At 43.7% G+C, this 15,215-nt stretch overlaps 1 protein-coding gene across 5 annotated transcripts in view; it reads left to right on the top strand.

Moving 5' to 3' along the window:
- Positions 1-15,215, top strand: part of LOC133561825 (myocyte-specific enhancer factor 2D homolog) — a 198,885-nt gene that overhangs the window by 105,004 nt on the left and 78,666 nt on the right. For all 5 annotated transcript variants that reach the window (XM_061915411.1, XM_061915408.1, XM_061915412.1 and 2 more), the window contains exon 2: positions 2,529-2,823. In XM_061915411.1, coding sequence (XP_061771395.1) covers positions 2,770-2,823 — 54 coding nt within the window. In that variant the 5' untranslated portion in view covers positions 2,529-2,769. The remainder of the gene's footprint in view (positions 1-2,528; positions 2,824-15,215) is intronic.

Raw genomic sequence — 15,215 nt, 5'->3', positions numbered from 1 at the left:
ATTAAAAATCCACACCCTCTCCACTCTAGCGACCGATTTGAACCGTTCCAACATCCACACACTCCACTCTTCCTGCACATTCAAGCCAGCATGTTTCCCGGTTTTGAAAATTCCCTGATTACCGGGAATTACCAGGAATTTCCCTCAGTTGGAAATTAATGGCTTATATACAAACCTCTCCATGTCCCACATTTTTTGTCCGATTCAAACCGTTCCAACATCCACACACTCCACTCTTCCTGCGCATTCAATCCAGCATGTTTCCCGGTTCCAAAAATTCCCTGATTACCTGGAATTACCAGTCATTTTCCTGGATTGAAAATGATTGGGCAATAGACATCCTTCTATCCATCCATTTTTCTACCCCTTGTCCCTAAACCTACAAACATTACCATGCAGATCACCCGGAATTTCTGGGAATTTCCCCCCAATGAAAATGAATAACCGATATACAAACCTCTCCATATTCCACATTTCTCGTCCGATCCGAACCGTTCCAACATCCAAGTACTCCACTCTTTCTGCACATTCAAGCCAGCATGTTTCCCGGTTTTGAAAATTCCCTGATTACCGGGAATTACCAGGAATTTCCGTCAGTTGGAAATTAATGGCTTATATACAAACCTCTCCATATCCCATATTTTTGGTCCGATTTGAACCGTTCCAACATCCACACACTCCACTCTTCCTGCACATTCAAGCCAGCTGAAAATTCCCAGAGTACCCGGAACTACCAGGAATTTCCCCCATTGAAAATGAATGGGCGATGTACAAACCTCTCCATATTCCACATTTCTCGTCCGATTCAAACCGTTCCAACATCCACACACTCCACTCTTCCTGCACATTCAAGCCACCATGTTTCCCGGTTCCGAAAATTCCCTGATTACCTGGAATTACCAGGCATTCTCCTCTATTAAAAATGAATGGGCAATAGACATCCTTCTATCCATCCATTTTTCTACCGCTTGTCCCTAAACCTACAAACATTACCATGCAGATCACCCGGAATTTCTGGGAATTTCCCCCCAATGAAAATGAATAACCGATATACAAACCACCCCATATTCCACATTTCTCGTCCGATTTTGAACCGTTCCAACATCCACGTACTCCACTCTTTCTGCACATTCAAGCCAGCATGTTTCCCGGTTTTGAAAATACCCTGATTACAGGGAATTACCAGGAATTTCCCTCAGTTGGAAATTAATGGCTTATATACAAACCTCTCCATATCCCACATTTTTTGTCCGATTTGAACCGTTCCAACATCCACACACTCCACTCTTCCTGCACATTCGAGCCAGCATGTTTCCCAGTTCCGAAAATTCCCTGATTACCCGGAATTACCAGGCATTCTCCTCTATTGAAAATGAATGGGCAATAGACATACGTCCATCCATCCATTTTCTACCGCTTGTCCCTAAGCCTACAAACATTACCATGCAGATTACCCAGAAATTCTGGGAATTTCCCCCCAATGAAAATGAATGAGCAATATACAAACCTCTCCATATTCCACATTTCTCGTCCGATACGGACCGTTCCAACATCCACACACTCCACTCTTCCTGCACATTCAAAACAGCATGTTTCCCGGTTCCCAAAATTCCCAGATTACCGGGAATTACCAGTAATTTCCCTCAATTGGAAATGAATGGGTTATATACAAAGCTCTACATATCCCACATTTTTTGTCCGATTCGAACCGTTCCAACATCCACACACTCCACTCTTCCTGCACATTCAAGCCAGCATGTTTCCCGGTTCCAAAAATTCCCTGATTACCTGGAATTACCAGGCATTCTCCTCTATAGGGTTCTCAAACTTCTTCCTAATCTCCTCTTTTCAAGCCAGTATGTTTACCAGTTTCGAAATTTCCCAGATTACCGGGAATACCTCCGTTATAAACTAATGGGCAATATACAAACATCTCCATATCCCACATTTGTTGTCCGATTCGAACCGTTCTAACATCCAGGCGCTCCACTCACCCTCGCCATTCGAGCATTTTGGTTCCGCTCCCGCGTATCGCGGCTTGCGCTCATACTTTCACCGGAATGGCATGGATGGCAGTTATTCTGTGTGTTTTGAGAGAATTAAATACAAACACACGACCCAAAAGACAAACACGGCTGCAGTCAGCACGGCGGCGGGTCGCGGTCGGCGTGCCAGGCGGCCCCGACCGGGCAGCCGGTTGCCGTGGGCGACCAGCAGATCAGTGATGTGGCGGTGATGCCTCTAATGAAGCTGACACAGCACAGCCTCCGTGCTCGCGGGCCGCTGAGGGGCCTCCTGCTCTACACGGAGCAACAACAACCCCCTGCCTCGTTTCAGCTCAACGTGCCACCGATTTGATGGCGCCTCGGATGCATCGCCGCATCATTTATTCTCTCGTTGTTTATGCGGGGTCAAAGCAGAGACGGTGTTTGTAGTAGCTAAAGTGGGTCACGGTCTACAAACAACGCCCCCTCCCATCGCCGTTTCAGCGTCGCTCTCGTTCTGATGAATGCTTTTGTGTTTTCCAGGAGCTGGCCAGCTGAGGTGAAGGGGAGGGCAGTCGAATTGAGCGCGGATGTTTCTGTCCGGGAAGACCATGATCTGAGGACCCCTTCGTGCTCTACTCCCGTCAACCCTCTCTTCTTTCCACACACAAAAAGCCAGTCCTGACGTGTGCAGAGAGGGCAAGCGGGTGTTTAAAGAAATACAGCCTCGTTCACCTGTGACCCCTGACCTCGCACGACCCCCCGCTCCGCAAAAGCAAGCACCATGGGGAGGAAAAAGATTCAGATTCAGAGGATCACTGATGAACGCAACAGACAGGTTAGACGCACACAAGCTGATATCCGTGGCATGATATCAATCGTGTCCCCCAAATATGAGTGCCATTTTTGGCGATTTAGTAGCAGATTTTTCACGTTACAATGAAAAAAAAACAAAAAAAACATTTATTGTCTTGTTTCTCATAAGGATTGTTAAAATCCCCCCCCCAAAGTGCAGTTCCTATTTAAATATGAAAGGTACACGTGTTTGAGTATCGAGTCGATAGAAAGGCGCTATATACATCTAATCCATTATTATTATTATTATTATTATTATTATCCCTATACACAAACATGTGCATGTTTAAATGTTTTTTTTTGTAGCATGAACAACAGTATTCTCCCAACGACGCGACGTGCACACTGCAGAAAGTCACTGTTAAAAAACAAGTTAAAAAAAAAATACAAAAATGAGGGGTATTTTACTTGAACTAAGCAAAATTATCTGCCAATAGAACAACAAAATTTGGCTTGTCAAGACATTCCAAAACAAATCAAATTAGCTATCCTCAATGAACCCCCAAAATGCCGTAAAATAAGTATATTCTCACTAATGACAAGTGCACTTTTCTTAAGGGGGCCCAGTCTGGAGTGGGAAAAAAACTCCATAGCAAATCACATATACATATTACAACGTACATCTCGAGATATCTAGCGACAGAGGGGAGGGAGTGCGGGGTCATGATGGCAGGCTGCAGCTCTCATGCGCTGACCATCCTTTCATCACCCCTGTGGGATTTGCATCGAGGCCGTTGGGTTGGGGTCAGGGTTTGGGGGTTGGGTGGGGTAGGTGTATGTGTGGCGTATATTTTTTTCGATGCATGTTTGTGCGTAAGCCTGCAGTGTGTCTGCAGGACCAAAAACCTCAAAACAAGTAAAAGACAAACACACAATCTGCTTAGTGAGAAGAATGATCTTATCAGACAGAAAATAAGCAAATATCACCCTTATTTGAGGTATTTCATCTTACTTAGATTTCAGTTTTTGCAGCGTGGAGACCGCTTCAAGCAGGGGAGCACTGCAAAAAGTCAGTGTTCAAAACCAAGAAAAAAAATACAAAAATGAGAGGTATTTTACTTGAACTAAGCAAAATGATCTGCCAATAGAACAAGAAAATTTGGCTTGTCAAGACTTTCCAAAACAAGTAAAATTAGCTAACCTCAATGAACCCCAAAATACTTTAAAATAGGTATATTCTCACTAATAACAAGTGCACTTTTCTTGATAAGAAAACAAAAAAAATAGGAGACCTGTTGAAAAATGTTCTTAAATTACCTTGACACAATGATATGCGCTCGGCATTAAATGTCTTGAAACCTATCCATCCATCCATCCATCCATCCATCTTCTTCCGCTAATCCGAGGTCGGGTCGCGGGAGCAGCAGCCTAAGCAGGGAAGCCCAGATACTTCCTCCAGCTTTTCGGGGAATCCCAAGGCGTTCCCAGGCCAGCCGGGAGACATAGTCTTCCCAACGTGTCCTGGGTCTTCCCCGTGGCCTCCTACCGGTCGGACGTGCCCGAAACACCTCCCTAGGGAGGCGTTCTGTGGTATCCTGACCAGATGCCCGAACCACCTCATCTGTCTCCTCTCGATGTGGAGGAGCAGTGGTTTTACTTTGAGCTCCTCCCGGATGGCAGAGCTTCTTACCCTATCTCTAAGGGAGAGCCCCGCCACCCGGCGGAGGAAACTCATTTTGGCCGCTTGTATCAGTGATCTTATCCTTTCGATCATAACCCAAAGCTCATGACCATAGGTGAGGATGGGAACGTAGCTCGACCGGTAAATAGAGAGCTTTGCCTTTCAGTTCAGCTCCTTTTTCACCACAACGGATCGATACAGCGTCCGCATTACTGAAGACGCCGCACTGATCCGCCTGTCGATCTCACGATCCACTCTTCCCTCACTCGTGAACAAGACTCCGAGGTACTTGAACTCCTCCATTTGAGGCAGGGTGTCCCCCCCAACCCGGAGATGGCACTCCACCCTTTTCCGGGCGAGAACAATGGACTCGAATTTGGAGGTGCTGATTCTCATCCCAGTCGCTTCACACTCGACTGCGAATCAATCCAGTGAGAGCTGAAGATCCTGGCCAGATGAAGCCATCAGGACACATGATCTGCAAAAAGCAGAGACCTAATCCTGCAGCCACCAAACCGGATCCCCTCAACGCCTTGACTGCGTCTAGAAATTCTGTCCATAAAAGTTATGAACAGAATCTGTGACAAAGTACAGCCTTGGCGGAGTCCAATCCTCACTGGAAACGGGTCCGACTTACTGCCGGCAATGCGGACCAAGCTCTGACGCTGATCCTACAGGGAGCGGACTGCCACAATCAGACAGTCCGATACCCCATACTCTCTGAGCACTCCCCACAGGACTTCCCGAGGAACACGGTCGAATGCCTTCTCCAAGTCCACAAAGTTGGGCAAACTCCCATGCACCCTCAAGGACCCTGCCGAGAGTATAGAGCTAGTCCACAGTTCCACGACCAGGACGAAAACCACACTGTTCCTCCTGAATCCGATCTTCGACTATCTGGCGTAGCCTTGTCTCCAGTACACCTGAATAGACCTTACCAGGAAGGCTGAGGAGTGCGATCCCGCGATAGTTGGAACACACCCTCCAGTCCCCCTTCTTAAAGAGAGGAACCACCATCCCGGTCTGCCAATCCAGAGGCACCGCCCACGATGTTTACGCAATGCTGCAGAGTCTTGTCAACCAAGTGAGCCCCACAGCATCGCCTTAAGTAACTCCGGGCGGATCTCATCTACCCCCGGGGCCTTGCTGCCGAGGAGCTTTTTAACTACCTCAGCAACCTCAGCCCCAGAAATAGGTGAGCCCACCACAGAGTCCCCAGGCACCGCTTCCTCATAGGAAGACGTGTTGGTGGGATTGAGGAGGTCTTCGAAGTATTCCCTCCACCAATCCACAACGTTCGTAGTCGAAGTCAGTAGAACACCATCCGCACCATACACGGTGTTGATAGTGCACTGCTTCCCCTTCCTGAGGCGGCGGATGGTGGTTCAGAATCGCTTTGAAGCCGTCCGGAAGTCGTTTTCCATGGCTTCCCCGAACTCCTCCAATGTCCGAGTTTTTGCCTCCGCAACCACTGAAGCCGCACACGGTTTGGCCTGTCGGTACCTGTCCGCTGCCTCCGGAGTCCTATGAGCCAAAAGAATCCGATAGGACTCTTTCTTTAGCTTGACGGCATCCCTCAGCGCCGGTGTCCACCAACAGGTTCTCGGATTACCACCACGACAGGCACCAACTATCTTGCGGCCACAGCTCCAATCAACTGCCTCGACAATAGAGGTGCAGAACATGGTCCACTCGGACTCAATGCCCCACACCTCCCTCGTGACAGGCTCAAAGTTCTTCCGGAGGTGGGAATTGAAACTCTTTCTGACAGGAGACTCTGCAAGGCGTTCCCAGCAGACCCTCACAATGCGTTTGGGCCTGCCAGGTCTGTCCGGCATCCTCCCCCACCATCGCAGCCAACTCACCACCAGGTGGTGATCGGTAGAAAGCTCCGCCCCTCTCTTCACCCGAGTGTCCAAAACATGAGGCTGCAAATCCGATGACACAACTACAAAGTCGATCATGGAACTGCGGCCTAGGGTGTCCTGGTGCCAAGTGCACATATGGACACCCTTATGTTTGAACATGGTGTTTGTTAATGACAATCTGTGACGAGCACAAAAGCCCAATAACAAAACAGCACTCGAGTTCAGATTCGGGCGGCCATTCTTCCCAATCACGCCTCTCCAGGTTTCACTGTCGTTGCCAACATGAGCGTTGAAGTCCCCCAGTAGGACAAGGGAATCTGTGTACCCAAAAAGGGTGGATACTCTGAACTGCTGTTTGGTGCGTAAGCACAAACAACAGCCAGGACCCGTCCCCCCACCCGAACGCTGAGGGAGGCTACCTTCTCGTCCACTGGGTTGAACTCCAACGTACAGGTTTTGAGCCGGGGGGCAACAAGAATTGCCACCCCAGCCCGTCGCCTCTCACTGCCGGCAACGCCAGAGTGGAAGAGAGTCCAGCCCCAACATGGCACTGCCATATTTATTATTGAAGTTACAAAGTGCATACTTTTTTTTTACATGCCTCAAACAGCAGCTTGGAATTTGGGACATGTTCTCCTTGAGAGAGCATGAGGAGGTTTAGGTGGGTGGGGTGGGGGTAGCGGGAGGTGTATAATGTAGCGTCCCGAAAGAGTTAGTGCTGCAAGGGGTTCTGGGTACTTGTTCTGTTGTGTTTATGTTGTGTTACGGTGCGTATGTTCTCCCGAAATGTGTTTGTCATTCTTGTTTGGTGTGGGTTCACAGTGTGGTGCATATTTGTAACAGTGTTAAAGTTGTTTTTACGGCCACCCTCAGTGTGACCTGTATGGATGTTGACCAAGTATGCATTGCATTCACTTGTGTGTGTGAGAAAAGCCGTAGATATTATGTTATTGGGCCGGCACGCAAAGGCAGTGCCTTTAAAGTTTATCGACACTCTTTACTTCTCCGTACGGCCGTGTACCACTCCGTACAGCGGCGTTTTAAAAAGTCACGAATTTTACTTTTTGAAACAAATACCGATAATTTCCGATATTACATTTTAAAGCATTTATCGGCCGAAAATATCGGCAGTCCGATATTATTGGACATCTCTACTCTTGAGTGTTGATGACACAGCTTTGCAACAGTTGAATTTCTACTTTCAAGCATGTTTTACTCAATATAGGTCATCAAATCTCAGCAACGAGCTGTAATATCTTACTGAGATAATTTAGGACCAAAACCATTAAAACAATTAAAAGACTCTAACACAAAATCTGCTTAGTGAGAATAATTATCTTATCAGACAGAAAATGGGCAAATTTCACCCTTATTTGAGATATTTAATCTTACTTCGATTTCAGTTTTTGCAGTGCAGTACAAAGCGCGTGTTTTGTGTCGGCGAAAAAGAGCAATATGCTACCAGCCGCAAAGGAAAAGAGGGTCTCGGTTACACCAGTAACATAGTCATCCGGCATGAAAGGCTAAATGATCCATCGAAAAATGAGTCAACTGCTAAATGGGCCGCGCTCTATTGAGCACATTGGGTAATGGATTTGACATGGCCACCTTCAGCCCACTGACAGCCATCAAAAAGACTTCGGGTGTGCGGGGGGGAGGGCCGGGAAAGGTGGCGGCCTGACTAAAAAAACCTGCGAGAAAATTACCCTCACCGGTCTTAGCAGGTTTATTTTCCATATAGGAGCGTTCCAAGTAGTACCGGGGCTTCTTACCGTATTCATGTTGTGTTAGGATTCATTGGTTAGCGTCAAATTAAATCTCTTGATTCAATCTTTTGCAGTACGGCTTCAAAAAAACTAAAAAAATCATGCCATCTAATGTCCAAATCAGTGTTGGTGCACCAGTGCGCACTGGTGCGCCTTATGGTCCGGAAAATACGGTATATGTCTTGTTTGGCATTGTATAAAATCAAATAAGAATTACGTTTAATAATATGACTCCTTTAATGCGCCCTATAATCCGGTGCACTTTATATATGAAAACATTTCCATTCTTTGGCAGTGTGCTTCATAATCCGGTGCACCACACGGTCCGGAAAATATGATATATGTCTTGTTTGGCATTGTATAAAATCAAATAAAAAAAACGTCTAATAATATGACTCCTTTAATGCGCCCTAAAATTCGGTGCACCTTATATATGAAAAAAGATCCAAAATAGACCATTCATCGGCGGTGCGCCTTGTAATCTGGTGTGCCCTATGGTCCGGAAAATACGGTATATGTATTGTTTGGCATTGTATAAAATCAAAAAAAACTTATCTTTAATAATATGACTCCTTTAGTGCGCCTTATATATGAAAAAGGATTAAAAAAAATAGGCCATTCATTGGCAGTGCGCCATATAATTCGGTGCGCCCTATGGTCCAAAAAATACGGTATATGTCTTGTTTGGTATTGTATAAAATCAAATAAAGTTTATGTTTAATAATATAACTACCTTAATGCACCCTGTAATCCGGTGCACCTTATATATGAAAAAAGATTTAAAAATACACCATTTGTAGGCAGTGCGTATTATTATCCGGTGCTCACTATGGCCCGGAAAATACGGTTAATCTCTTGTTTGGTATTGTATAAAATCAAATAAAAATGACGTTTGATAACATGACTCCTTTATTGCGCACTGTAATCCGGTGCGCTTTATATATGAAAAAGATCCAAAATAGACCATTCCTCGGCAGTGCGCCTAATAATCGGGTGCGCCCTGTGGTCCAGAAAATTCAGTATGTGTCTTGTTTGGCATTGTATAAAATCAAATTTGAATTGTTTAATAATATGACTCCTTTTAATGCGCCCTATAATCTGGTGCGCTTTATATATGAAAAAACGTCCATTCTTTGGCAGTGCGCTTTATAATCCGGTGCGCCCTATGGTCCGGAAAATATGTTATATGTCTTGTTTGGCATTGTATAAAATCAAATAAAAAAGACATTTAATGATATGACTCCTTTAATGCGCCCTAAAATTCAGTGCACCTTATATATAAAAAAAGATCCAAAATAGGCCATTTATCGGCCGGCAGTGCGCCTTGTAATCTGGTGTGCCCTATGGTCCGGAAAATACGGCATATGTATTGTTTGGCATTGTTTAAAATCAAATAAAACTTATGTTTAATAATATGACTCCTTTAGTGCCCCTTATATATGAAAAAGGATCAAAAATACGCCATTCATCGGCAATGTGCCTTATTATCCGGTGTGCCCTATGGTCCGAAAAATACGGTATATGTCTTGTTTGGCATTGTATGAAATCAAATAAAAAGTATGTTTAATTATATAACTGCCTCAATGCACCCTATAATCCGGTGAACCTTATATATGAAAAAAGATTTAAAAATAGACCATTTGTCGGCAGTGATTATTATTATCCGGTGCGCACTATGGTCCGGAAAATACAGTTAATCTTTTGATTGGTATTGTATAAAATCTAATAAAAATGACGTTTAATAATATGACTCCTTTATTGCTCACTGTAATCCGGTGCGCTTTATGTATGAAAAAGATCAAAAATAGACTATTCGTCTGCAGTGCGCCTTTAAATCGGGTGCACCTTATATATGAAGAAAGATTGAAAATACACCATTCTGTGACAGTGCGACTTATAATCCGGTGCGCCCTATGGTTAGGAAAATATGGTATATGTCTTGTTTGGCATTGTTAAAAATCAAATAAAAATTCAGTTTAATAATATGACTGCTTAATGCGCCCTATAATCCAGTACGCTTTATATATGAAAAAAGATCAAAAGTAGGCCATTCATCGGCAGTGCGCTTTATAATCTGGTGCACCCTATGGTATGCAAAATACGGTATATGTCTTGTTTGGCATTGTATAAAATTAAATACAAATTACGTTTGATAATATAACTCCTTTAATGCGCCCTATAATCTGGTGCGCCTTATATATGAAAAAAATGTCAAAAATAGACCAGTCTTTGGCAGTGCGCTTTATAATCCGGTGCGCCCTATGGTCCGGAAAATACGGTTTATGTCTTGTTTGGCATTGTATAAAATCAAATAAGAATTAGGTTTGATAATAGGACTCCTTCAATACGCACTATTATCCGGTGCGCCTTATATATGAAAAAAGCCCAAAATAGGCCCTTCGTTGGCAGTGCGCCTTATTATCTGGTGCACCCTATGGTCTGGAAAATACGGTATATGTCTTGTTTGGAATTGTATAAACTCAAATAAAAATTATGTTTAATAATATGACTCCCTTATTGCGCCATATATATGAAAAAGGATAAAAAATAGGCCATTCATCGGCAGTGCGCCTCATAAACCGGTGCGCCCTATGGTCCAAAAAATACAATATATGTCTTTTTTAGCATTGTATAAAATCCAATAAAAATTACGTTTAGTATTATTACTACTTTAATGCACACTATAATCCATTGCGCCTTATACAGTGGGGCAAAAAAGTATTTAGTCAGCCACCGATTGTGCAAGTTCTCCCACTTAAAATGATGAGAGAGGTCTGTAATTTTCATCATAGCTACACTTCCACTGTGAGAAACAGAATGTGAAAACAAAAATCCAGGAATTTACATTGTAGGAATTTTAAAGAAATTATGTGTAAATTATGGTGGAAAATAAGTATTTGGTCAACCATTCAAAGCTCTCACTGATAGAAGGAGGTTTTGGCTCAAAATCTCACGATACATGGCCCCATTCATTCTTTCCTTAACACGGATCAATCGTCCTGTCCCTTTAGCAGAAAAACAGCCCCAAAGCATGATGTTTCCACCCCCATGCTTCACAGTAGGTGTGGTGTTCTTGGGATGCAACTCAGTATTCTTCTTCCTCCAAACACGACGAGTTGAGTTTATACCAAAATGGGTACATGGATGATACAGCAGAAGATTGGGAGAATGTCATGTGGTCAGATGAAACCAAAATAGAACTTTTTGGTATAAACTCAACTCGTCGTGTTTGGAAGAAAAAGAATACTGAGTTGCATCCCAAGAACTCCATACCTACTGTGAAGCATGGGGGTGGAAACATCATGCTTTGGGGCTGTTTTTCTGCTAAGGGGAGAGGATGATTGATCCGTGTTAAGGAAAGAATGAATGGGGGCCATGTATCCTGAGATTTTGAGCCAAAACCTCCTTCCATCAGTGAGAGCTTTGAATGGTTGACCAAATACTTATTTTCCACCATAATTTACAAATAAATTCTTAAAAATTCCTACAATGTGAATTCCTGGATTTTTGTTTTCACATTCTGTCTCTCACAGTTGAAGTGTACCTATGATGAAAATTACAGACCTCTGTCATCATTTTAAGTGGGAGAACTTGCACAATCGGTGGCTGACTAAATACTTTTTTGCCCTACTGTATATGGAAAAAAAATAGACCAATCTTTGGCAGTGCGCCTTATAATCCGCTGCGCCCTATGGTCCGGAAAATACGGTATATGTCTTTTTTGGCATTGTATATAAATTAATGCAAATTAAGTTTAATATTATGACTCCTTTAGTGCGCCTTATATATGAAAAACGATGAAAAAATAGGCTATTCGTCGGCGGTGCGCCCGATGGTCTGGAAAATACGGTTTCAATACATTTTCAAACTCGAGTAGCCAAAGTATAAAATATTCATGCTAAAATTGCTATTATGATGTCCAATAATTGACTAAGAAATAAGTAAATAGCTCGTAAAACCAGGGCAATTTCTAGAAATTGAATGTTAACTCTTGGCAAGGGGCAGCACCATACCACACTGACATTGAAACAGGAGTTCAGAACAGGTACAGTTTTCCAGTCCGGGATCATGTTTTTAAAATTCATCGAGGTGTTCTGTGGCTTTGTTTGGAAAAAACTTAACGCAGAACTTTTTGGAGAAGAAAAAAAAAGTTCTCCTGCAAACTTGGCACACCAGAAGAAAACATACCTCGTCCATCGGTGGGGAAACATTCCCGTCCACTCCGCAACCGCCGCCACCACAGAAGAAGACAAAGAACATTCTCCGATCTTAAAAGAAGACGTGAAGGAGTGACTTGAAAAGGAGAATGGCTTTCATGCTTTCCTGCACGGTTCAAGTCGACCTCTTTCATTAGCGACGGCGTCGTCGTCGGGTGCAAACATTTGGAACGCGTGTTGCAGCCGCTAATGAAGAGCGAAGCGTCTGAAAGGAAATCAAAGGTGTTTTTCGGAGAACACGGAGCACCGTCACCCTCCCACATGTTGATTTGGGAGATGCTGCCATCAGCTCTGCAAAAATAAAGCACGTGGGCCCCGGCTGGAAGGGTGACAGTATCTCTCGCGGCACATTTCTTCTCCTTTCTTCTCCCTTTTCAGCGCAGCCGGCGCTTTTAGATTTGAGCCAATGTTGACGTGTCGGAAAGGCAAACATCGTGCAGCGATGCTTTGGCCAAATGGTGTTTTTTTACACCAACTCACAAAAATGGAGGTGGTGCACTGAAAAAAGGCAGCGTTCAAAAACAAGGGAAAAAAAAATACAAAAATGAGATTAGACAAACAGAACAGGAACGCTCAAATCTCTATATATAAGATATCTAGCAACAGAGGGAAGGGAGTGCGGGGTCATGGTGGCAGGCCGCAGCTCTCATGCGCTGACCATCCTTTCATCACCCCTATGTGATTTGCGTCGAGGGCGTTGGGTTGGGCGGTGGGAGGTTTAGTGGTTTAGTGTATGTGTGGCGTATATTTTTGGATGCATGTTTGTGTGTAAGCCTGCAGTGTGTCTATAGGACCAAAACCCTTAAAACAAGTAAAAGAAGAATTATCTTATCAGACAGAAAATAAGCAAATATCACCCTTATTTGATATATTTAATCTTACTTAGATTTCAGTTTTTGCAGCGTAGAGACCGCTTAGAGCAGGGGTGCACTGCAAAAAGTCAGCGTTCAAAAACAAGGGGAAAAAATTGAATAATTAGGGGTATTTTATTGGAACTAAGCAAAAGTATCTACCAGTAGAACAAGACATTTCGGCTTGTCAAGACTTTCCAAAACAAGTCAAATTAGATAACCTCAATGAACCCAAAAATATCTTAAAATAAGTATATTCTTACTAATAACAAGTGCACTTTTCTTAAGGGGGCCCAGTCTGAAGTGGGAAAAAACCTCCATAGCAAAGTACATATTACAACGTACATCTCGAGATATCTGGCAACAGAGGGGAGGGAGTGCGGGGTCATGGCGGTAGGCCGCAGCTCTCAGGCGCTGACCATCCTTTCATCACCCCTGGGATTTGCGTCAAGGGCGTTGGGGGTGTGTATGTGTGGCGTATATTTTTTGGATGCATGTTTGTGTGTCAGCCTGCAGTGTGTCTACTGGACCAAAACCCTTAAAACAAGTAAAAGACTCTAACATAAAATCTGCTTCGTGAGAAGAATTATCTTATCAGACAGAAAATAAGCAAATATCACCCTTATTTGATATATTTCATCTTACTTAGATTTCAGTTTCTGCAGCGTGTAGACCGCTTAGAGCAGGGGTGCACTGCAAAAAGTCAGCGTTCAAAAACAAGGGAAAAAAATTGAATAATTAGGGGTATTTTATTGGAACTAGGCAAAAGTATCTGCCAGTAGAACAAGAAATTTTGGCTTGTCAAGACTTTCCAAAACAAGTCAAATTAGATAACATCAATGAACCCAAAAATATCTTAAAATAAGTATATTCTTACTAATAACAAGTGCACTTTTCTTAAGGGGGCCCAGTCTGGAGTGGGAAAAAAACCTCCATAGCAAAGTACATATTACAACGTACATCTCGAGATATCTGGCAACAGAGGGGAGGGAGTGCGGGGTCATGGCGGTAGGCCGCAGCTCTCAGGCGCTGACCATCCTTTCATCACCCCATGGGATTTGCGTCGAGGGTGTTGTTGGGGGTGTGTATGTGTGGCGTATATTTTTTGGATGCATGTTTGTGTGTAAGCCTGCAGTGTGTCTGCAGGACCCAAACCCTTAAAACAAGTAAAAGACTCCAACATAAAATCTGCTTTGTGAGAAGAATTATCTTATCAGACAGAAAATAAGCAAATATCACCCTCGTTTGAGATATTTAATCTTATTTAGATTTCAGTTTTTGCAGCGTGGAGACCGTTTGGAGCAGGGGTGTCCAAGCCTTTTGACTTGGGCCGGGGGGGCCGACCGCATGTAATTTAACAATGTATATGAGGTGGCGACTTGTCCAGGGTGTACACCGCCTTCCGCCCGAATGCAGCTGAGATAGGCTCCAGCGACCCCTAACGGGACAAGCGTTAGGAAATGGATGGATGGATGGATATATAAACGTGTACATATTAGATTCATAAAATGGATATAAAAATGATAATTACCAGAGATGTCCGATAATGGCTTTTTTGCCGATAGCCAATATTCTGATATTGTCCAACTCTTAATTACCGATTCCGATATCAACCGATACCGATATATACAGTCGTGGAATTAACACATTATTATGCCTAATTTTGTTGTGGTGCATTAAACAATATACGAAGGTTTTCCAAAATAAATCAACTCAAGTTATGGAAAGAAAATGCCAACATGGCACTGCCATATTTATTATTGAAGTCAGAAAGTGCATTTTTTTTTTCTAACATGCCTCAAAACAGCAGCTTGGAATTTGGGATATGCTCTCCCTGAGAGAGCATGAGGAGGTTGAGGTGGGCGGGGTCGGGGAGGGCGGAGTATTCCGGGTAGGGGGTAGCGGGGGATGTATATTGTAGCGTCCCGGAAGAGTTAATGCTGCAAGGGGTTTTGGGGTATTTGTTCTGCTGTGTTTATGTTGTGTTGCGGTGCGGATGTTCTCCCGAAATGTGTTTGTCATTCATGTTTGGTGTGGGTTCACAGTGTGGCG

The sequence above is a fragment of the Nerophis ophidion genome, linkage group LG11 (assembly GCF_033978795.1).
Source record: "Nerophis ophidion isolate RoL-2023_Sa linkage group LG11, RoL_Noph_v1.0, whole genome shotgun sequence".
Taxonomy (NCBI): domain Eukaryota; kingdom Metazoa; phylum Chordata; class Actinopteri; order Syngnathiformes; family Syngnathidae; genus Nerophis; species Nerophis ophidion.
The sequence above is the reverse complement of the archived record's forward strand: the minus strand, read 5'-3'. Positions and strand labels throughout refer to the sequence as shown.